The following is a 23,837-nucleotide window of genomic DNA, read 5'->3' on the forward strand; positions in this document are numbered from 1 at the left end:
TCTCTCTCTCTCTCTCTCTCTCTCTCTCTCTCTCTCACGAATGGCAGCCGTCGTGCGTGAATGAGCACCCAACCATTTTTGCCTGCTCTCTCTCTCTCTCTCTCTCTCTCTCTCTCTCTCTCTCTCTCTCTCTCTCTCTCCCCCAATGGCAGCCTTTGTTCATGACTGACTCAAACCATTTTTGCCTGCTGTTTGAATAACATGCTACTGATGGGTTCAAAGTGAGATATGTAGAAATCTCTCAGAGAAATTTTATGAATTGTTTTTTCAGGTGCTCCTGATCTCAACCTGATGGATGATTTCCCACTGTAGGACCCTTACAGAGCACCAGACAACAAATTGCACTGCCTATGACTTTTACTTTTGCAAAGACTGGCCTTCAAAAACTGACTCAATATTGGAATTGCAGCGATTTATATTACATTTTCCTCTTGCTCCTAAGCAATTGGAATGTGTTCATGTATTCAATAAATATATGTTGAAATAAAACTATGAACTAATCAGATAGATCCATTCTTTTTTAGAGATTCAAAAGAGAACGTAGATAACAAGCAGACCAAGGAGTAAATATGATCATCTGAGATAGTATTAGGTGATATAAAAATATAAACTGAAGTAAATAATGGATTCATGGGAAGGATCAAGTCAGGCCTCTTTGAAGTGGTGATATTTGAGTGAAGCCTGACAATCAAGGGGAGAAGAGTATTCTAGATGGAAGGAAGTGCAGTTCCTAGGGAAAAATGAGATTGGTATAATTGAGGGATAGAAGCAAACTTGTTGTGACTCAAGTAAAGTGAGCAAGGGAGCAGGTATATAAATTGAGGTTGTATGTGTAGGTAGGGACAAGATTATAGAGAACCTTGTTGGCCATGATAAGGGTTTTGGATGTAATTCCTAAAATATAGTAAATGGAAGAATCTTGACAAGATGGTAGCTAAATTACGCCATATTTCTCTTCTATTTCCATTTTAATATACCTGCCTTTCCTGGTGTTGAGTGGGTTTGGGCTTAATGGGAGTCCTGGGAGAAGGGAGGTGATGAGGAACCTTCTTTTTCATGGGCCAGGAAGAACCTAGAGAACAACCTGAGAACCCTGTGCAAAGATAGATTCACACAGGCCCTGGGAAGAGATTGGCTAACTGAGATGTATGGATGCCCAGGGATTAAGTTGACACTGGACCATGTGAGTGGGTTTTCATAGACCCACTGCCTCTAAGAAGAGACTGCAAAACTGAAGATTCCTTGCTCCCTCTCCCTTCCTCTCTGAAATCAATAAAAATGTATTTTAAAAAATAAAAACAGTTATTACTTGTTATAATGAATGAGAATAGACAAAATGTCATGAAAGAATCTATTAAGTTGCATTAACAAACAAAATCTAGTTATCTATTATTTAAAAGCATCATACTCGTAAGTAAAGGGATGAAATACTGTTCAAAATAAAGGTATGGGAAAGAAATACTATGCAATTACTGTGTAGTCCAATACAGAATCCAAAAATAGATCCTGGAATATATGAGGATTTAGGACTTAACAAGAGTGGCATTTTAAATCATTGGGATAAACTAGATTATTTAATAAGTAGTGCCAGCTCAACTAAATAAAATAAAGTTGGCCCCCTACCTTATATTAAAACTATTTCCATGTAGATTAAAACTTAAAAGTAAGGGAAAAGACTCTCTAGGAAACTGAATACACTTCTCTTATGGGTTGTGGAAAACTTTTGAATCAAGACAAAAACTTACTTTCTGAAAGGGCTGCCTGTCCTAATCTAGAACTAAAATAGTGGTAAGAAACAGTGTGAATTTATGAATTATTAAATTCCAAGTTGGAAGGTGATTACTAGGATTCTGGTATTTCTAGGAGCACAGCATTTAAAAAGACAATGCACAGAAAAACTTTTTAACTTACCAAAGACACTATCTTTTTATTTAGGTCCGTATATTCTTGTGAATATGGTTTTTCAAACTTTCTGTCATAGTCAACATTATTGACTTTAAAGCTGATGTGATAATAACTAGATGTTTTCCCTGAGGAGAAAAAAGAAAAAATAGTTCTGACTTTGATCATTGTGTAACTACATTTATTTTAAAAATTATTTTATTTTATTTTTTTCCATCATCATTTAACCTCTCTATGCCCTCTTCCACTTTCCCCCTTCCCACAATCACCATACTGTTGTCCATGTCCATGAGTTCTTTCTCTCTCTTTTTTTTCTCAATATCTCCCCCCTCTCACCCTCCTATACCCTCTCCTTAACCAGAGCTGTCTGGCTGGTCCCTATCTATGAATCTTTCTCTATTTTGCTTGGTAGTTTATTCATTAAATTCCACGTGAGTTAAATCATATGGTACTTGTCTTTCTATGATTGGCTATTTCACTTAGCATAGTTCATTATGTAACTGCGTTTATTCTTTTTTAAAAATATATATTTTATTGATTTTTTACAGAGAGGAAGGGAGGGGGATAGAGAGTTAAAAACATTGATGAGAGAGAAACATCGATCAGCTGCCTCCTGCACACCCCCTATTAGGGATGTGCCCGCAACTAAGGTACATGCCCTTGACCGGAATTGAACCTGGGACCCTTGGGTCCGCAGGCCAACACTCTATCCACTGAGCCAAACCAGTTAGGACACTGCTTTTATTCTTAAGAAATAACATATTAAATATAATACTCTGATAAAATTTCAGGTAACTTGACATTTAAATAATCTTGATTCTTAGTGACTGTTGAAATAACTATGACAGAGGAATGTTTATTAAATTATAACTTAACCCAAGAATGTTATCAGAATTTTTAAGGTAAAATTTCAATGTGCCAGCTTTCAAGTTTGGGCAATCTGAAGACAGGTGTGTAACTATGAAATAAAATTATATTAAAGTGTAGATAATTTTTAGTTTTTGTGATCATCACAGATTACATATTAGAAAATCAGTGGAGTCTCAGGTTTAATAATTTATGAAGTACCTAAGAAATGAAAATAAATAAAGAGGAAAGTAAAATGAGGGATGAATTGTAAGTACTGCAAATTAAGTAAACAGAACAAAGAAATCAAACTTACTATTTTATTTATTTAAGCAAACCATAAAGCTGACGGTTAGACTGTCAGCTTTACTATTTTATTTATTTATTTTTTATAAAGTTTGTTATAAAACAATTTATTGCACCTGGCAGGCATGGCTCAGTGGTTGAGCATCAACCTATGAACTAGGTTTGATTCCTGGTCAGGGCATATGCCCAGGTTGTGGGCTTGATCCCCAGTGTGGGGAGTGCAGGAGGCAGCCAATCAATGATTCTCTCTCATCATTGATGTTTCTATCTCTCTCTCCCTCTCCATTCCTTTCTGAAATAAATAAAAATATATTAAAAAATAAAATAAAATAATTTATTGCAAAACTATAGAGTAATTATTTTCTTTTTATTAAATTTATTGGAGTGACATTGGTTAATAAGAATATATAGGTTTCAAGTGTACATGTCTATGATACATGATATTCATATTGCATTATTACCCACTACCCAAAGTCAAAGAATCTTCCTTCACCATCACTGTATATTTGACCACCTTTACCCTCTACTACCCTCCATCCCCCCTCCCTCTGGTAACCACCATACTGTTGTCTGTGTCTATGAGTTTTTGTTTGTTTTTCTTATTTGTTCATCTCTTGCTTTCAGTTTAATATCCTACATATGAGTGAAATCATACGATTTTTAACTTTTTCTGTCTGACTTGTTTTGCTTGACATGATATTCTCAAGGTCCATACATGTTGTTGCAAATGGCAGTATTTCATCTTATGGCTGAATAGTATCCCATTGTGTATAGTGGATAAGCTAAAGTAGGTTTACAGTTATGAGTACATAAAACATAGATGTATTATTATTTATTAATTATTATATTATTTTCCATACGAACAACTGAAAACCCACTTTTGCCCCACCCTGTATGTACCACATTTTTATCCAATCATCTATCAAAGGACACTGGTTGTTTCCATGTCTTGGCTACCTTGAATAATGCTGCAATGAACATAGGGGTGCATATGTCTTTGCGAATAAATGTTTTCAAATTTTTGGGGTAGATATACAAAGAGGGGTTATTGGGTTATTTGGTAACTCTATTCTTAATCTTTTAAAGATCCTCCACACTGTTCTCCATAGTAGCTGTACCAATTTACATTCCCACCAGTGGCGAATGAGGGTTCCTTTTTCTCCTCAACCACTCCAATCTTTGTTACTATTTGTTTTGTTGATAATAGTCTTTCTAATAAGTGTGAGGTGGTACCTCTTTGTAGCTTTGATTTGAACATCTTTATATATCTGTTGGCTGTTTGTATGTCTTCTTGGTAGAGGTATCTGTTCATATGCTCTGCCCAATTTTTAGTTGGATTGTTTGTTTAGTGTTGAGTTTTATGAGTTCTTTATATATTTTGGATATTAAGCCCTCGTCAGAACTGTTGTTTGCAAATATCATCTCCCATTTAGTTGGTTGCCTTTTTGTTTTGTTGTTGGTTTCTTTTTCTGTGCCAAAGCTTTTTAGTTTGATATAGTCTCATTAATTTATTTTTGTCTTTACTTCCCTTGCCTTTGGGGTCAAATTCATAAAATGTTCTCTATAACCAACATTCATAAGTTTAGTACCTATGTTTTCTTCTATGTAATTTATTGTTTCAGATCTTATATTTAGGTATTTGATGCATTTTAAATTATTTTTTGTACATGGGGTCAAACAGCTGTCTAGTTTCATTCTTTTGCATGTGGTTTTCCAGTTTTCCCAGCACCATTTATTGAAGACACTTTCTTTTCTCTATTTTATATTTTAGGCTTCTTTGTCAAAAATTATTTGCCCATATACATCTGGGTTTATTTCTGGACTCTAAGTTCTGTTCCATTGTTCTGTGTTTCTGCCAATACCATGCTTTTTTGATTATCATCACTTTGTATTATAATTTGAATCCAGGGAATGTGATACCTCTGCCTTCATTCTTTTTTTTCTCAGGATTGCTTTTGTATTTAGACTGTACTATTTTAGTACATCAAATATGATAGAAATTCAAACTTTTTTGTAACTATTCTCAGGTGCCATTGTACCCCACTACTTAACAGACTGGGGGGTAGGGGAGAGGAGAGAGGAGAGAGAGAGAGAGAGAGAGAGAGAGAGAGAGAGAGAAGACAGAAGAGAGAAAGAGATGGAGAAATAAAAGCATTTTGTAACACTGAGAAGATCCTTCATGTCAGTGAAGTTAATTATTTGGAGAAAATCTTTGCTGCACACTCACAAATAAAGAAATGCAAAGTAAAACAAGACAGAGTTTTTTCTTGAATTAAATTGTTAGAGATGAGAAAAACAATAAACCCAGGCTGGGTTAGCTATACTTAGACAAAATATACTTTAAGTTAAAAAGCAGTAGCAAAGAAAAAGATAGATAAACTCTGAGAAATATACACCCTTCCAAGACTGAATCACCAATAAATAGAAAATCTGAACAGATAAATAATGAGTAAGGAGATTGAAACAGTAATAAAAAAACCTCCCAATACAGAAAAGCCTGGGAATACGTGGTCTCACTGATGAATTCTACCAAACATGTAAAGAAGATTTAATATCAATCTTTCTCAAAATTGGCTAAAAAGAGAAAAGGAGGGAATACTTCTAAACTTATTTTATGAGGCCAGCATTACCCTAATACCAAAGCTGATAAGAACACAAGAAAACTACAAATATCTTTGATGAGTATAGGTGCAAAAATCCTTACCAAAATACTAGCTAGCTGAATTGAACAATATATTAAAAGGATTATACATGTTGATCAAGTGAAATTTACCAATCAATAAATGTGATAATTTCTTGTGGGAATGTAGGAATTTTTTTTATAAAGAAGTCCTTATCCTTGAAAAGGTTAGGAAAGAGTGGATGAAAGAAAGTAATAAGCACAGGACACAGAGGAGTTGGCACAAAGAGCTATTTTAAGAAAACATCAAATCTGAGGATCCCATACTTTTTTTCAATTTTATGAGCATTAAGCTAAGTGAAATAAGCCAGTCAGTAAAAGAAAAATATATAGAAAAAATTTTACTGTTTCTTTTTTTTCATCCCTCATTAATGAAAAATACTTGACTTTTTTAGAGAGAATTTTATGAAAAGAAATCATTGTATATAGAGAATTATTATAGGCTTTGGGATAAGAAATCTAGCTTAGAAATCTAGGTTGTAGGCTTTTATATTTATTTGTTAACTCATTGATTATCTCTTCAAAACTTATTAATTCAACAATGAATGAATGAATGAATGAATGTACTCCGAGCACCTAAATCTTTACCAGGAATTAAAAAAAAAAAGATCATACCACATCTCTGGATTCAGAATGCCCTAAGCCAAAAGTCGCTACAGAACAAAGACTGCAGTAAATGTTATTAACCATAAGAAATTATCTCTGTCAAATAGTCTTATCTGATTCTTTTCCTTCTCCTATTCTCAAAGTTCCTAACTTTCCAATAATGAGAAATTAAATTCATGTGACTGGAAAGCCAGATATCATGAGTACTTACCATAAGTGACAAAATGAATAATGAGTCCGAAGATTACTACAGCAATCACAATAATTATGATACCCAGGGTAATCTTTCCACACCTTGTGAGTTTCACTTTTGTGTTTGATTCTGTTCTTCTGAGCAAAAAGAACAGGAAAGCAAGTGTTAATATGAGTAAGATATAGAACTATCAGAAATAAATATGAATTTGCTGTTAAGTATAAAAGTATATTATTTTTCAATAACTATGGATTCAGTAGACTGCTGAGCTTGGAAAACAAAGTGTAGAATTAGTGAATATAATATTTGGCCTGCTTATTTTTGAGGACATATGAATAATAATGGTAATACTAAAATCAGAATTCATTCATTCAGCAAATGTTTTTAGATATCCTATTATGTGGTAAGCAGAGTTGTAGGAAAAAAGGCCTCTTTCTTATGGAGCTTACATTTTACTGAGGGAAGCTAGACAACAAATACCATAATTAATAAAATTCATAGCTGGTAAAACAATATTAAGCTCTGTAGGAAAAAAACACATAGTTCTAGGTAAAGACAATATGAAATGTGGAAGCATGTGTAAAATGGTGTTGGTGTCAGGATGCGATATTAAATAGAATAGTCAGGTTAGGCCTACTAAAAAGGTAAAATTTAAGCAGACTTGAAACGTGAGGGGGTTAGCCATACAGATTTCTGGAATGTTCCATGCATAGGGAACAACTTGACAAACGGTCTTTAGGAGGGTCATGCCTGGTATGTTAGGAGAGCAGTGTGGCTGTAGCAGTGAATGAAGGGAAGAGTGGTAAGAGACTAAGTCTGAAAAGTACTAAGGCTCAGATCATGTAGGGCCTTGTTCCTCATTGTAATTATATTGGCATTTTCTCTGAGTGAAATGGGAGTATTGGAGGTCTTTGGAGAGAAGACTATGATGATCTAGCCTAATTTCTTAATGGGATCCCTCTGACTTCTTTGTGGAGAGTAAATTATAGAGAATAAGCGTGGAAGCAGAGCAACAATATAGGAAATGATTATAATAATCCAAGCACAAAATGGTGTTGGCTTGAACCAGGGTGGGAGAGGCAGAGGAACTTAAAAGAGGCTGAAGTTTGGGAACATTTTGAATATAGTGTTGATAGGAATTCATGTAATTTTTTCAAGGAATTGGTCCGTTTGTCTGAGTTGTCAAATGTATGTATATAGAGTTGGTAGTATTCCCTTTTTATCCTTTTGATGTTTATGGTATCTATAGAAAGACTCTGTTCATTTCTGATATTGGTAATTTTCAATCTATTTACTTTGTTAGTCTTCCTAGAGAGTTGCTAATTTTATTGATTTCTTTCTAAGAACCATTGTTGTGTTTTATTGTTTTTTTTCAACTGTTTTTCTGTTTTCATTTCATTAATTTCTACTCTTCATTATTTCTTTTCTTCTGCTTGCTGGGGGTTTATTTTGCTCTTCTTTTTCTGGGTTTTTGCAGTGGGAACTTAGATTATTTATTTGATACTTTCCCTCCTTTCTTATGCATGTTTTTAATGCCGTACTTTCCATCTCAGCACTGTTTCAGCTATGTCTCAGAAATTTGATGTTTTATTTTCATTTTTATGTAGCTTAATGTATTTTTAATATTTCTGTTAGCATTCCTCTTTAACCTATAGATTATTTAGAAATGTGTTTAGTTTCCAAGTGTTTTGAGGTATTCCTGTTAACTTTTAAAATTTGATTTCTAGTTTGATTCTATTGCAAGTGAAAAATGTATTATATATGATTTGAATTATTTAATTTTTTATGGCACTGCATATGACCTAGCATGTCTATGTTCCATGGATCCTTAAAAAAGAATGTGTTCTACTGTTGTTGGGTGAGGCTTTCTATAAATGTTGATTAGATATTGTGTTTGATGGTGTTATTGAGTTATTCTATATCTGTTGTTTTCCTCTGTAGTTGTTTAACACTTATTGAAGAGGTCATTAAAGTCTACAAATGTAATTTTGAATTTTTACATCTTTTTCAATTCTTTTTGATTTTTACCTCACATGTTTTGCTGAGCTGTTGTTTGGTACATATACTCCTAAAGTTGCTATATCTTCTTGGTGGATTGACTTTTTGATCATTATACAATCTCCCTCTCTGTCTGATAATTTTCTTTTCACTGAAGTCTACTTCTTTCTCTGATATTAATATAGTCAGTCCTGCTTTCCTTTGAATAATGCTGCATGACTGGTCTTTTCTCATCCTTAATATTTTTTAGGGTTCAAGACAGCCTTGTTTTTTTTAAAATTTATTGACTTTTAGAGAGGGAGGGAGAAATATTGATGTGAATGAATATAATATCCGTTGGCTGCCTGCTGCACGCTCTTTACTGCTGCAAACCCGGGCATGTGCCCTGACGGGAATCAACTGGCAACCCCTGAATGCAATGACGATGCCCAATCAACTGAGCTGCACCAGCCAGTGCTCAAGTCAGCCTATTTAATGCCTTAAAACAGCCTTCAGAAGCTCTGGGGGCTCATTCAGCATTATTCACACACTCATAGGTGTTGTTGTTTTAATAAGCATTAATGGAAGCAACAGAGTAAGAAAATAACAATAATAAAAACTTTTAGAATAAATTACCATATTATTTATGAATTGGGCGACAACTTAATTCCAATGTATTTATATTTCTACAATGTTAAATAATGTTTTTTTTGGCATAAACAGGAAATTTCTCTTTAGAAGTTAAGTAATTTATTGTGTTCGTGTTTATTGAACATTTTCTATGTGCACGGTATTGGTTTAGGCAAGGTGTTTATAATGATGAGCAAGGTTACTAATGTTAAATGTGAAAACTGTAAAATGAATTTTGTTTTATATACTATAGTAAATATTGTATTTGCAAGGACTTCCATAACAGAGTACAGTAGACTGAGAGACTTCAACAATGGAAATTTATTTTGTCACAATTTTGGAACTGGAAGCCTGAGATCAAGGGGTTGGCAGGATTGTTTTCTTCTGAAGCCATTCTCCTGGGCTTACAGATGACTGTTGTCTCCCTGTATCTTTACATGGAGATTCCTCTACATATCTGTGTCCTAATTTACTCTTCTTATAAAGACATCAGTCATATTTGATTAGGGCTCAGTCTGATAATTCATAACTTAATTCCCTCTTTCAGGACCCTATCTCTAAATCCTACAGTCATTTTGAGGTATGAGGGATTAGGGCTTCAACATATAAATTTTGAAGAATAAAACAGCCCATGATACACACACACACACACACACACACACATATACATATATGTATATATATAATATTTGGTCTATATATTTTATATTAACATAATATAAATTCTTAATATTTTATTTTGATATTTCATATACCCATACATACAATATTGCACATAGGTTTGTATATATATTTCAGATTTACATATTGTTATGTTAATGTATATATGTAAACATATATAATCAACATACAATGACAGTACTAAATGTTGATCAGTTTGAAACACCTATATTAATTTGATTTTTGTTTGCAAGCAGAATTAAATACATTTTTGGAAGTTTATTTTTTAGTTAGTTAACCAGTATTCCTCAAATATGTGTTATTTCATGAACAGATAATATTAACTAGATTCCAATGCAGGTGAAATTTCCAACTCCAAATCTTTTTAGAAATTTCATTTTATTTTAAAAAACTTTGACAATTTAAATATATTTTGTTTAAATTGTGTTTGTACATGCTCTGCACATAAATGAATATCTTAATATTTCTATAGAAACCCAATACCCCTGAACTTTTTGGATCTATAATAAAATAAAATTTAAAAAATACTAAAAGACATCTAACTCTGCAAAAATTTAGAGGAAAACACTTTCCCCCAAGTTGATTAACTCACCTACTGAATGTAAAATAGTGTTTAAATTTTTTGGAAAGATAAATGACTAAATAATATAATAAAACCTTGGTAACTTAGTTTCCTATAGATGAATATGTTACCCTAAAGGAACCTTTTCTATACCCAAAGGTATATGTCTGTATATTTTACTCAACACAGTTTGCCAAGGGATAAGCTTCAAAAAATGTTATAAATGGAGTGTAAAACTTGATGTAGCAAATATTTGGAGTATATTTTCTTATTCTTCTCAACCATGTGCTTCTAGAATAAATAATATAAAAATGCTGTGTTTGTATATTAAAAGTTGAATATTGGAAATTTCACAATATTTCACACATATAAACTTCATTTATTATCCCTCCTTCTTATTTGTCTATAAGGTGATGGAACAGTGATTCTTGTATACCAGAATTTGTTTACTAAGGAGTATTGTTGACTTCAAACCTCCCTCCAATGTATAGCTCCTAGAATGGGATATGCATAGCTTCTTGGAAATGGAAGGAACTTTGCAGATCACCATTCTGGTGTCCTAATTTTGAAGAAGGGTAAGTGTAAAACAATATTTTCTGTTTAGGCCATTTCAAATCTAGGGAAGATATGGTAGGGATTCTAGGTGGGGATTTCTCCTCTGGTTATTAGTATGTTTAGGTTTTGGGTGAGAGTTCCTGATCTCCAGAAGGAAAATTAAATCATATAGGCCACTCTATCTTGCAACTCTCACTTACCTTACAGACTAAATCAAAGATCACCACAGTAACTTACATCTTAATTCATAAATGTAAAATTATAGTAAAAAGTAAAAATTAATTTTAAAGGCAGGTGAACTAAGTATTTCTGTCATTGACACCTGAGTTTTCTAAAATATAGATATTCTTCCTATTTGCAAAGGGTTTAATTAATCTGCAGTTTGTGTGAGTGCGTGTGTGTGTGTGTGTGTGTGTGTGTGTAATTACAATTCAAAAGAAAAATTAAACTTTGTCACCATTTAGATTATTTTCTTTAAAATGTTCTCTAAACACAATGTCAGACATAAATTCTACTTTTCTCAAAGTGTTATGGTGTGGAATGTTGGTGGAGAAATATTATTCAACCCAAATTGGGTCTTGGAATGGAGTTAATTTGAGGAATAGAAAAACTTGTTTTAATTTCAGCAACTTGCCTTAATTTTCCAGTGTTATATTTTTTTGCCAAATATATTCTGAAGTTATTAGATATAATAATGATAAGAGGATATCAAGGATTATATAGGGATTTCAGAAACAGTAGTAAGTTGTACTTAAAAATTAGTAATTCCTTCAAAGGATGAAACCAGGGTCTGATTTCTTATATATTGTTTATGGAGCAAAAGGAGCATAGCAAGTTAGCATGAAGGGCATAGAACATATTACTTGGAAACCAAGATTAAATACTTTTTCTAGCCTTTTTGTTAATTAAATAAAAGGATTAACTAACTGATGGGAAAGATATCAGAGGTTCTCTTATAGCTGCTTAAGCTAAGTATTAATGTATAAAATGACTGATTATTCAACATGTTTATTGGGAAATTACATTCTGCTCAATATTATACTCTTTACCTAGAGGCTAGCTGTCGGCAAGATATCAAAATCAGAAAAGTCGTCTAAAATTTTTATTAAAAATATGGGTCAGGCTCAAAGGGGTTATCAAGGCATGCATTTTGCTGGAGTCTAGGAAAGACTAATGAGTATGTGAATATTTATATTGTGAGTTAGTTTGATTATATTAAGAAGCATCACAAAAATTATTTGCACTTCTTTGTGTGCTATGGAACCATCAACACACTTCTTTGATCTTCAGGCCAATCGCTATCTGGGCACATGGCACTGTTAATGGGAAGGAATAAAGTCCTCTCTTCTTGTTGCTGTTCCTGTTTCCAACTACAATGTTAAATTATACTGCTAACACTGTATAGCAGTGAAGCATTTCACTGTTTCAGTAATTAAAAATTAAGAGCTAAGCCTTGTCTTCCACTTCCTACAGGTAAAATAGCATATTATGGACACAAATATTGCCTCTAATTACAACATACAGCACTAGAAATAGAGAGATGTAACCATCCTGTATTCTTTACATTGTCTAAGTGAAATTATCTTTTTAAAAGTAAAATCCCCCAATTTTACTTCAGCAATTCCAGCAACTATACCTATACTTTTCAGGAATGGTCTACTTGTGATGGAAAGATTTTTCACAATAATTCACAAGCAAACAGATTCTAATAATTACAGTTTTTCAATCTTATTCATTCTTGTTTTTCCTTTGTGATTTACATTGCTTTTATTTCCATAAAAAGTCGAGAGAGTAACCTTGTTTTTAAGATCTTTAAAATACTAATGAAGCTACTTTAATTTGGTCCCTTCAGAAAGTAGGCCCAAGGAGTAAAGGCAGGCCATCCTGCACCCACTGCCTACCCACTTAAGCTCACCTTTTCTGTAGTGGCATCCATGCCTGCTTCCTCTGCGGAGGTTGCTCCTTCGCCATCTTCTCCCCGAGTGCTACGCAGCACAGTCATTCTCCATCTATTTAGCTTATGAGATCCTATGCCTTTTATGTGTTTTATGATAGTAGCATAATGATAATATTTAGCAGTCACACAACTTTTCATCTTCAAAGTGCTTTCTGAACATTTGCTAATTAATTTTACATTAGTAAAACATGAGCTGTATAGGTGCTGCCCCATAAATAATAAATAATCACATGACCCAAGTGGAGGCAAAATTTAAAACTCTCAGTTGCTGTGAGTGACCAAAACAATAGGGTCCCCAGGTTTGAAAAGAGCCTTTACTCACCCAGCTTTTGCATTTTGTGAATTTGGAGGCAAGCAGCTGCTCTTTTCCCTCCTTTGAATCCACTTGCAAAATTTTTGGCAGTTTCGTTATTGCTTTTTGGTGGAAGGCCAATGGCTGTCCAAGCTCTAACCCTCCATTAGAATCTGAATGCTCTCCAACTCATAACACTCTTGACTCTTTCAACCCATATATCATCCTTTGATGAATTCCTTCCTGAAATTTTTACAGTGATCCTAATACTAGTGCCCATTAAAGAATTTTTTATTCCCTGAAATCCAAAGGGTGTTGATTTTTAACTTAAAAAAAAAGATTTAACTACTAGTTTTTCAAAGTTTTGGGTAGCATTATGTTTCTTGGCAGCCAATTTAGATATTGGTGTGGAAACTAGATAGGACACATTCTAATCTTTAGCCACCTGGAAGTAACAACTTTAAGTTTCCTTTTAAATTCCATTCTTTTCTGTTTGAAAGTTAGATATATTCTATGTCTAACATTTATGATAATGTATACTACAATACTTACAAAACTAAAAGTATAGTTAACCCTTGAACAACAGTGATAGCATTGAATCCCCCTTACCCTGTCCAAAAAATCCACATATAACTTTTCACTCCCCCAAAATTTACTGTTGGCCCTTTGCATTACAGATTCAACCAACCTTGGGTTGAAAATAGTGTAGTTGACCCTTGAACAACAGGGTTTGAACTGTGCAGTTTCAAATATACATGGACCTTTTTTGATAAATATAGTTGGCCCTTTGTATCTGCAGATTTGGTGACCATAGATTCAACTGTGATTTCCCAACTGTGGTTGATTAAATCTACAGATGCAAAGTCTGACTGTAGTTAAGTTTTTGGAGAGTCAAAAGTTATATATGAATTTTCCACTGCTCGAAGGCTGGCAGCCCTAACTCCCACCTGTTCAAAGGTCAACTGTATTTTCAATCTGAAGTTAGGAATCTATGGTTGGGCATTTGAAAATACTGCTTTTGATCCTTGATTGGTTGAATATGTAAATGCAAAACCTGAAGATAAAAGGGCCAAGTGTATTGAAAAAAAATCTGCGTATAAGCCAGGCTATTCAGTTAAACCCATGTTGTTCAAGGGTTAACTATGTTTTACTTTTTTTTTCTGTTCTTCGTTTCCTTATTACAATGCCAAGTGTCCACTTTAAAAGCTATCACTAAAAATCAACCAGTCAATAAACCACTGGCTTGAAGTAAAAAAAATTTAAAAACGAATTTTTAAATGAATGTTAACTGATGCATTGAAATGTAAGTTAAACTTAAAGCCTTTTGACAGTTATCATGAAGCAATATAAAATGACATTAAAATATAAAGTGAATAAAGCAGAATACAAACTTGTTTTATACATTGTTGGAGGAGATTATTGAGAGGATAGGACCACGGACCATGGGTGTACTCAGGAGCTGGATTCCAGCAATCACAGGCTCCCCGCCCCCGGCCCTGTCTTTGGAATGTAAATTCTGCTCATCATTCCCATGGTGGGAGCCATCTGCAAGGGCACAGCCTTGAGAGAACAATGTGTGCTGAGACCACTAGACTGAATACGTGACTGAACTCAGGTAAGAGATAAACTTTTACGATTCTGGCAGGTGAGTGTAGAGATCTCATATCGCTGTTGCTCAAACCAAGCCTCCTAAATAAGTTCCCTTGCTTATTAAAACCTGTCACCTACAAATCTGGAGTGGCTTCTGTCTTTCATCCCTCCTTGCCCTCTGTGTACAAGGGCCAAGTTGTGAACCAACAGTTGTGATTATAAACCAAGTAAAATTATATATAAATTTAGATGTGAACTGAGAGAAAGTAAAAATTGTTGTTGATTATTGGCAGTCACTGATTTTTTTTAAAGCTTTTAATTCCTTTCCATTCTTATAATATGCCTGCAAAATTTATTCTTTTAAAATGAAGAAACTGTTTTTTATTCAGTTAAAGTTACTTTTAACACTTCATGTAAAAACTTAAAATAGACCTCTTTTAAAAGTATAAAATATATGTTATGTACTTTTTAAGTAGAAAACATTGAGTGAAGAGAAATTTTATAAAATCACAAAGGATAAAACATAAAGATAGTTCAATGTTTAAAAAGGTATTTGCAAAAGAAAACATTTTATTGGTTTTTAAATATAATAAGTAAGCTGTTTTAAGGACATTATTCTATGTAAAAATTTTTATTTGATATATCAACAAGTTAGTTTAAAAAGTAATCCTGGAATACATGAAATTCATACTTTGAGAATTAGTATTATGGGTTTTGTTAATGAATATCTATGTATATACTCATTGTTGATAACTCATACTTTAACTATTTTTGTAAACATTGTCTAACAAAAACTAATATTGGTTAAATTCTCTAATTATACTTATTCTTACCTAAGACTACTTTTTTGTTTTTTTTTTTGGTTAATGTGCATATGATCGTTTTTATGAGTATATATTATTCCTTTAAGTTCCATAATTGTATATGTTTGAAAATATTTGTGTATCTGAATGTCTCTGTGTATACCTTTCTGACCCATTAATAACAAAAGCTGTATGCTTGAAAAAGTATTTGAAAGAAGTTTAGTAATGTTTAAAAATGCATTCTAGATTTTTCCAAGTATATTTTGGTTTTGGAAGTCATAATAAAAAAATGGCTGCATATAAGATAAAATTACCTTTGTTGCTATAATCTTCATCTACTGTGAACAAAAAATTAATTTTCCTTTTAATGCCATTAAGATTTTAAAACTTTCATTTATCTTAAAGATTTTAAAACTTTTAATATTCATTGAATATCTGTTATCTGTTATGCATCATGGTGGGAATTCTGAGATGAAAGTCAACTATATTTTAATTTATTGAAAACTTGAATTTCAGAAAGATTTTGTGAAAAATTTGTACACATATATTGTGTGATTGTATAAATTTCATGGGAAAGCTGTGATACAAACTTGTCATAGGTTATTGGCCATATATTTTCGTCTTCTGAATAACAATAGTTATATCATTCAATATTGTTGAGTTCCATAAGAAACATAAACTGTAAACACACATACATAGACTTTGCTTTCTTAAATGTTAAAAACTTACCTGAATAATTAAAATCCAGGATGTCAAAATATAGGATTTTATTGAACTTTTCCATATGTATGTAAGTAATTTAAAATATAAATTCAATTTTCAGTAAAGTTTTCCTTTTAATTAATGGGTAATTTCAAGTCTGCTTGAGCTAAACTATGTGCTTTAGTTCTTATTTCTCCAGTTTCTTTATCTCATTTACAGAGCATTTCTATTTGGTTCACTTTTAAATTATTATTTAAAATTCTTAAAAATTTACTTTTAAAAGTTAAGAACACTTTTTTGGGGGGAGGCAGGTTTTAAGAATCCCTCTAACTAGAGAGGTCTTCCTTATTAAAGAGTTATTCTTATTTTCTAATTTTTTAAATGTTTGCCATTGAGGAGAGTCCTACAATTACATGTTTTTAAACTAGCATTTATCCCCCAGATTATGAGTTTACAAAGAAACAAAAGTTGCACTTATCTCTGGGTATCTAGAATTGATGAAAAAGAAACTTCATTTTAATCTCATATTATGGATAAGTGTTTCTATAAAATTAAGGGCATTTCATGTTGCAATTGATGTTTCCTGAGCCAGGTTTGGAGAAAAATGAAGTTATAGGCAGTTTATATAAAACAAGTTTGACAAGTCTCCTAAATAGAAAAGTTTTAGAGAAGGGATTGTAAAAAGCTTCAGAGTTTTAGAAGAAGAAGAGTTGCCTTGTTCTGATAAGATCTATAAACCAAACGGGGATTAAACACACACACACACACACACACACACACACACACACACACACACACCAAAACAGAATAATATAATTATATAAAACATAAAATTTGAAGGATAATGTTAAAGTTTTTTTAAAAGTTGGTCCAAGTAAGTGGTTGAAGCATATCTTTGAAACTGTTGTTGGTTTTTCTATAATCATATTTTTATTGCTTATGATTTTGACAGTTCACTCAAATTTATACCTTTCTCATTAAAATGCTCTAACCCTCAAAAGTAGGGAGAAAGTGGAATATTTAAGATTGAAAATAAATAAATTTGTATCCTAAGCCTGTTCAGGACCAAAAAAACAGGCCAGGGAATTTATCGGATGAGATGCATAAATCATCACAAGAGGAGCAATAGGAAGGATTTCTCAGGTGGCCCAGGATGAGCATGACTATGAGTGGTATTGACTTATGACATCATTAGAACTAGAAAGGAGTTTAGGAATTACAGATAGTGTTTGATTCCATTAACCATGTGTGTAGAAAAAGCTACAGTAGTTTAAAAACTACAGAACACTACTTAACGCCCAGAAGCCTTTATCAATATCCTTCACGCCTTCTTCCTATGCTCCTTTCAGCATCTGTTTCATCGTATTGATATGTATGGAAGCCTTAGTTTTCTTTCTTTCATAGTAGTCAGTTATACATTGGTGGCGGTGGCCAGAGGGAGGGCACGGGATACATCAGGTCCTTGAGACTGTCAGCTCTTAGAGGTGGAGGAGTCAAGAGCCTAAACTGAAGAACATTTTATTAAATGAGGAGTTTGGTGAGATTTTAAGCAAGACATGATTAATGAATGAAATATTCAAGAGATGTTTTTGAGTCTTTAGACCCCTCAGGATTGTTTATTGTTGAATGATTGTTGAAAAAGTGTGGCACAGACTTTGAGAGAAGCCAGTCTTTCTGCCCCTGCATAGACACCTCCATCATTCCTGAAGGTTGGAAGTTTAGGAAATCTCCAGAAGAAACATTTGTGGCCTGGATGTTGAAGATAGGTGGTTACAGTGGTGAGGCTTATGTGTATGAGTGGCTTCATGGGCACAGGCTATGGGCATTTTTGAGACTGGGAAAGGTCAGGTTCTATATGGTACTTACGATGGAAGCAACATGGTTCAAAAGGAGGTTGTATATGATCATACGATGAGTGAGAATTTGTCTGTAAAGACACGGAGATGAACAAAAAGAAATTTACTAAACCATCTGAGTGTCATTATTCTGTAGGTTCCAATTTGAATGACAGCCAGTGCATATTTGTTGATAATAAGGGATGCGAGTGCATAATAACCCTTGAAAATCAAGATCATCAGAACATGGAGATTCCCATAATGTGGAAGGTACTCATGAGAACATGAATATCATTATAATGTAGAAGAAATTGTATTTACAGGGTCTGATTCTTAAGTTTAAATCTGATAGGGTTGGGAAAATAACATTTATATATAAAAATTAAAATTATGCTAACAATTAGTGTCTAAAGAATAAGTACACAGGCTTTAGAATCTGAAAACCTGCCTGGAAATCCTAACTATGCAATTTACCAGTTCTGTGATCTTAGATATTTACTTAACTTCTCTAAACCTTAGGTTTTCCCTATTAAAAATAGTTGTTCCCGGCCAGTGTGGCTCAGTGGTTGAGCATCAACCCATGAAACAAAAGGTCACCAGAGGGATTCCTGGTCAGGGCACATGACAGGGTTGCAGGTTCCATTCCCAGAGCGGGTGTGCAGAGGCAGATGATCAATGTTTCTCTCTCATTGATGTTTCTATCTATCTATCTCTCTCCCTTCCTCTCCCTCTAAAAAAATCAATAAAGCATATTAAAAAAACAGTTGTAATAATATCTGTCCTGGCATTATTACATGGGGTCAGGTGGTTAGCAAATGCTCCACAAATATCAACTACTTATAACTACCATTCTTATTACTCTTATTATTGCAGGTCATTATTTCAATGGTTAGGTTTTTGATCTATAAGAAAACAATTTTTGTATGAAATTTTAGTTTATTATTTTACTTATTGCTAATGGGAATTTTTATTCATAGTTTTGTACTTTATTCTGTAACGTGTGATACATATATTGTATGCTGGACACCTGAACAAATGACGTCTCAAGGGAGAATTGGCAGCTATTCACAGTGACTCTGTAAAACAATCTCAGGAGTTGAATAGTCAAGCAATATTAAACAGATTAGCTGCTTACATGTGTGTGAAGACATTGGCAAAGCATTTGGTTAGAAATGAATAGTCATCTGTTCTTTACTGAGCAAAAGTCATATCAGGGCTGCCTGATGGTGGGAAGCGACCTGACTGACTTGACCAGATATTTGAGTGTTGTTAGGGTACAATTAGAAACAACATTAGAATATCATCAGTCATCTTTGCTGGGCCCACCATCATACATTATTTTCCTAAAAAATCCTGGGGAAAAAGGCAATTTTTGCTTTCATGGTTCCTATTTATCAAAGATAAATACCCCTGATTGCCGGAGTCCATTCATTGTCTTCACTAGCTGAGTTTAGACAGAGACCCCCCCCAAAAGCTAGTAGCCATTGAAAGTCCTAGCAAAGGTCAGGGCTGTGCACCACCCAGTTAATCTAGGAACCACTCAGTTAATTTAGGTAATAATAGTTGAAGCATCCCCACCTTAGTTACCTTAATTCCTTAGATACTTATGTAGATCCTTGTTGATTATTGTTAATCAGATACTCCCGGAAATCTATTGATGAGCTAATCAGATACTCTGCCTACACTCGGAAATCTATTGATGAGTTAATCAGATACTTTTGTCTACTCCTGGAAATTGTCTGCTGATCTGTGTGTCATTGAAACTTCCTTACCCTAAGGGCTACTCCAGATCAAAAAAAGATTGGAGCAGCCTGAGCATGGGTGGAAGTCCTTCGGGACTTGCCCGCCTGGTCCTCCAATATTGCAAAATTATCTCGTGTCTTTTTCTCTCATTTGCTGTGCGGCTCCTCTTTCAGGTACCGAACCCTACTCCACGCGGGACGTGGAAGGAAACACCCAACACCTGATGAAGCAGAACAGTTAGTGAGGAAATGTTAAAATAAATTTAACATTATTTAACCTAAATAAATCTTACCAGCTGAAGCATAACTTCAAAATTGGTCAGGTGAAGAGAGTGAGAGCAGTTTACACTGTTAACCCAGCAAATCAGCTTATGTGGGAGTATCCTAGCAAAACTGCCAGTAGAAAGAAATATCCTTATAAAACTACTTATCTGGAGCAAGTTTTAACAGATAGGCTATAGGAAGTTCCCTATATTTATAGGTTTAATAGTAGGGTAGACATGAAAATATTCACCTCCCGCACTTTCATTATATTAATGTTAGAATTCATTGAAATTGCCTGCTTTATGAGTTCTACTCAAATGAGTTTTGTAATCATGTAAACAAGCTCACTTTATAATATTATAGTTGTGCTTCATTTTTATAAAAGAAAGAGCTCGAGAAGACATTTTATGAGGGCTTATCCATCCCTCCCCCCCTGCCCCCACTAATTAGGGAAAGCACTTTGTTGTGTGAAAAGAAAGATTTAATGTTAACTTCACTTAACAAGAAAATGTAACTGTTGCTAACAAGAGAGTATGCATTTGAAGCTTTTACACTTTCATGTTTCCTGATCAGGTTTTGTTTGGCATGAATTCTGAACGGAATCATTCAGAAACCAGATAGCCTTCTTGAAACTACCCAGCCAGACTGGAGGTAACCAAGACCCTTTACCGAATAGGACTGGAACCTCCAAATTCGAGACAATTTTGTACTTTCTGCTAAAGAGTTGCACTTCTTTTCTGAGTGGTTTAGATCTTTAGAAAAAGATGTCATGCTTATTATCATTGAAATTAAAGAATAATATAAAACACATTTTTAGACTTTATAGTTGGTTGTGAAATAAATTGCCTGATTGTATATCTTCAGAGTAAAAATTCCCACTTAAAATTTTTTGTTGTTGACTCAGTTATTCTACTAAAATTTTTTTTGTAGTAAACAAATTTTCTATTTTCTATAAATGCTCACATTTCCTCATTTACCTGAAGTAAAACCCTAGGAAGTGGGGAGTATTCTTGTTGACGCTTTACAGAAAAGGAAATAGAAGCCCTGGCATGGCTCACCATGGTCCTTCGATAGAGCAATGTGAGTGGAAGAGCAGTGTAAATGGTAGCGAGAGAGGGGGAGTGGTGAACTTTGGTCTGAATCAGATAACCAGCAGTTGAGTTGTCTTCTGCCTTTTCCTAGTGGATGAACTTGGTCACATCAATTAACTTCTCTGACCTTTTGCATAGAGTGTAAATCACTTTTAAGGAAAATACTATCTCTTTGACCAAATGTTACCATTAGATCATATTATGAGTTGAATTTATTTCCTTATTTTTCTAAAAACAATAATATGCAAAAATGTCTGGTGGGCCAAAGTAGGTTAATAATAATAAATAATGCAATAATAAATAATAATAATAATAATAAAACAAACAAACAGGAAGAAACTGTGTTTCTCATACTCACAACTGTAAACCTACATATGCCAACTCCTGTATTATCCACATAAACCAGTGATGGTGAACCTTTTGAGCTCGGCGTGTCAGCATTTTGAAAAACCCTAACTTAACTCTGGTGCCGTGTCACATATAGAAATTTTTTGATATTTGCAACCATAGTAAAACAAAGATTTATAGTTTTGATATTTATTTTATATATTTAAATGCCATTTAACAAAGAAAATCAACCAAAAAAATGAGTTCGCGTGTCACCTCTGACACGTGTGTCATAGGTTCGCCATCACTGACATAGACAGTTACACTAACAGCCATCATTGCTGTTCATGAAATTTAGCTTTATATTGTTGCAATCTAAAAACTCATCAGTATGGCTCTGAGATAATGTTAAAGTTTCTCTTCAGTGTGGATGTTTACCATAAAACCCACATTTTAAAAGTTATGAGCCAATTACACTCCAGAAAACTGGATGAAATAGAAAGTTTAGATAAAATTCTGACATTTCCCTGCTGTTAGTAGAAACATATAAATATCTAGTAATATTCAAGAGTTTTACTGATTCATCTTTTCTGAACATCCATTAGTGATAGATTGGTTACTAAGTTTGACAATTTCCCCCCCCAGTTGCAAATCAAATAAAGAGACAGCCCAGCTGGTGTGCTCAGTGGTTGAGGTCAACCCATGAATTAAACCGTGGTCAGGGCACATGCTCACATTGTGGGCTGGATCCCCAGTAGAGGGCATGCAGGGGGCAGCCAATTGATGATTCTATCTCATCATTGATGTTTCTATTTCTCCCTTTCCCTTTCTCTCTCTGAAATCAATAAAAACAATACATACATACATACATACATAAATACATAAATAAATAAGAAACAGCTGGTAAGAAACCCTGGCCATATTTTCTGATTAGTAGAACAAAAACAGGAAACTAAATTGCTATGGTTATAAAAAGTGGAAATTTTTAGAATATTAAAAGATGTTTACTTCAGGACTTTCTCTATAAAAGCATTGAAAATTATAAAAGCTGTAAAATGCTAATCTTAATTTTATATGTTTCACAAAGAGAGAATAAAAATGGAAATGTAGAAATTTACCAGCAAAGAAAATTTGGGAACATTGATTCCTTAACTATTTTTCTAAGAGCTTTATAAGTATTCTATTTAAACACACACACACACACACACACACACACACACACACACACACACGGCTTTTATTTAAAACATTTTCACTTTTATTATTGCAAGTACAATTGTTTAACAATCTCTCTGAATCATTTAAGCCTGTATCTTGTTACAAAGTGTGATTATATGTATCTTTTTATTTTACCCTCAAAAACATAGTTTAGGAAAATGACTAATTGTGGAAGAAATAGAATCTAATATTGGAATAGAACCATACACACTAGACATGTTTAAGTATATTCATAATGTTAACATTGCTGGGCAATCCTCTAGATGTATAAAATTTAAATGAAAGTTGAATTCCTTCTTTTTTTGATGTACCTGTTTCAAACTTTTGCCCATTTTATATCAAGTTATCTGTCTTTTCCTTATTGATTTGTAGTCCTTCCTATAAATTCTAGATATAAGATAGTTGTTAGTTATGTGTATTGTAATAATCTCATTCAGTCATTTGGCCTTTTTTAATCCTTTAATGGAGTCTTTTGAATAACAAAAAATTCTTACTTTTAATAAAATAAAATGTAACATTATTTTTAAGTCTCTTTTTGCTGTGATACTAAGAACATTTTGTTTTTCTTTTCTTTAAGATATCAAGATATTTCTTGACCTCACCAAGATATCTATAATAATAAAAGGGTAGTATGCTAATTAGACTGGACATCTTCCGGACGTCATCCTGGACATCCTTCCTGACCAAGCTGGGGCTAGAGGGAAGCCAGCCCAGGTCCCGGGTGCCTGCCGGTGGCCAGAGGAGGGAAGCACGGGTCCCAGGTGCCAGAGGGAAGCCGGTGTCTGTAGCCCGGGGTAAGGAAGGCCTCCTCTTGCATGAATTTTCATGCATTGGGCCTCTAGTATATATATATTTTAATAAATCTTTATTGTTGAAAATATTACATATGTCCCTTTTCCACCCCATTTCCCTCTTCCCCCTTACCCCTCAAGCTTTCACTACCCACTGTCTGAGTCCTTGGGTTATGCATATACACATATGAGTTCATTGGTTGATCTCCTCCTCCCCCACCCCCACCGCATCCTCCCCTGCCTTCCCTCTGAGATTTGATAGTCTGTTTGATGTTTCCATGTCTCTG

At 33.7% G+C, this 23,837-nt stretch overlaps 1 protein-coding gene across 1 annotated transcript in view; it reads right to left on the reverse strand.

Annotated features, from left to right (window-relative positions):
• LOC102417110 (transmembrane protease serine 11C-like) overlaps nucleotides 1–12,909 on the reverse strand; it is a 55,683-nt gene extending 42,774 nt beyond the window's left edge. Inside the window, exons 1-3 of the mRNA XM_006095643.1 lie at nucleotides 12,854–12,909; nucleotides 6,552–6,667; nucleotides 1,912–2,030 (exon numbers count right to left, since the gene is read on the reverse strand). Of these exons, the coding sequence (XP_006095705.1) occupies nucleotides 1,912–2,030; nucleotides 6,552–6,667; nucleotides 12,854–12,909 (291 nt within the window). The remainder of the gene's footprint in view (nucleotides 1–1,911; nucleotides 2,031–6,551; nucleotides 6,668–12,853) is intronic.
• Between the last annotated feature and the right edge of the window lie 10,928 nt (nucleotides 12,910–23,837).

This window comes from Myotis lucifugus, unplaced genomic scaffold, assembly GCF_000147115.1.
Source record: "Myotis lucifugus unplaced genomic scaffold, Myoluc2.0 scaffold_159, whole genome shotgun sequence".
NCBI classification, from domain to species: Eukaryota; Metazoa; Chordata; class Mammalia; order Chiroptera; family Vespertilionidae; genus Myotis; species Myotis lucifugus.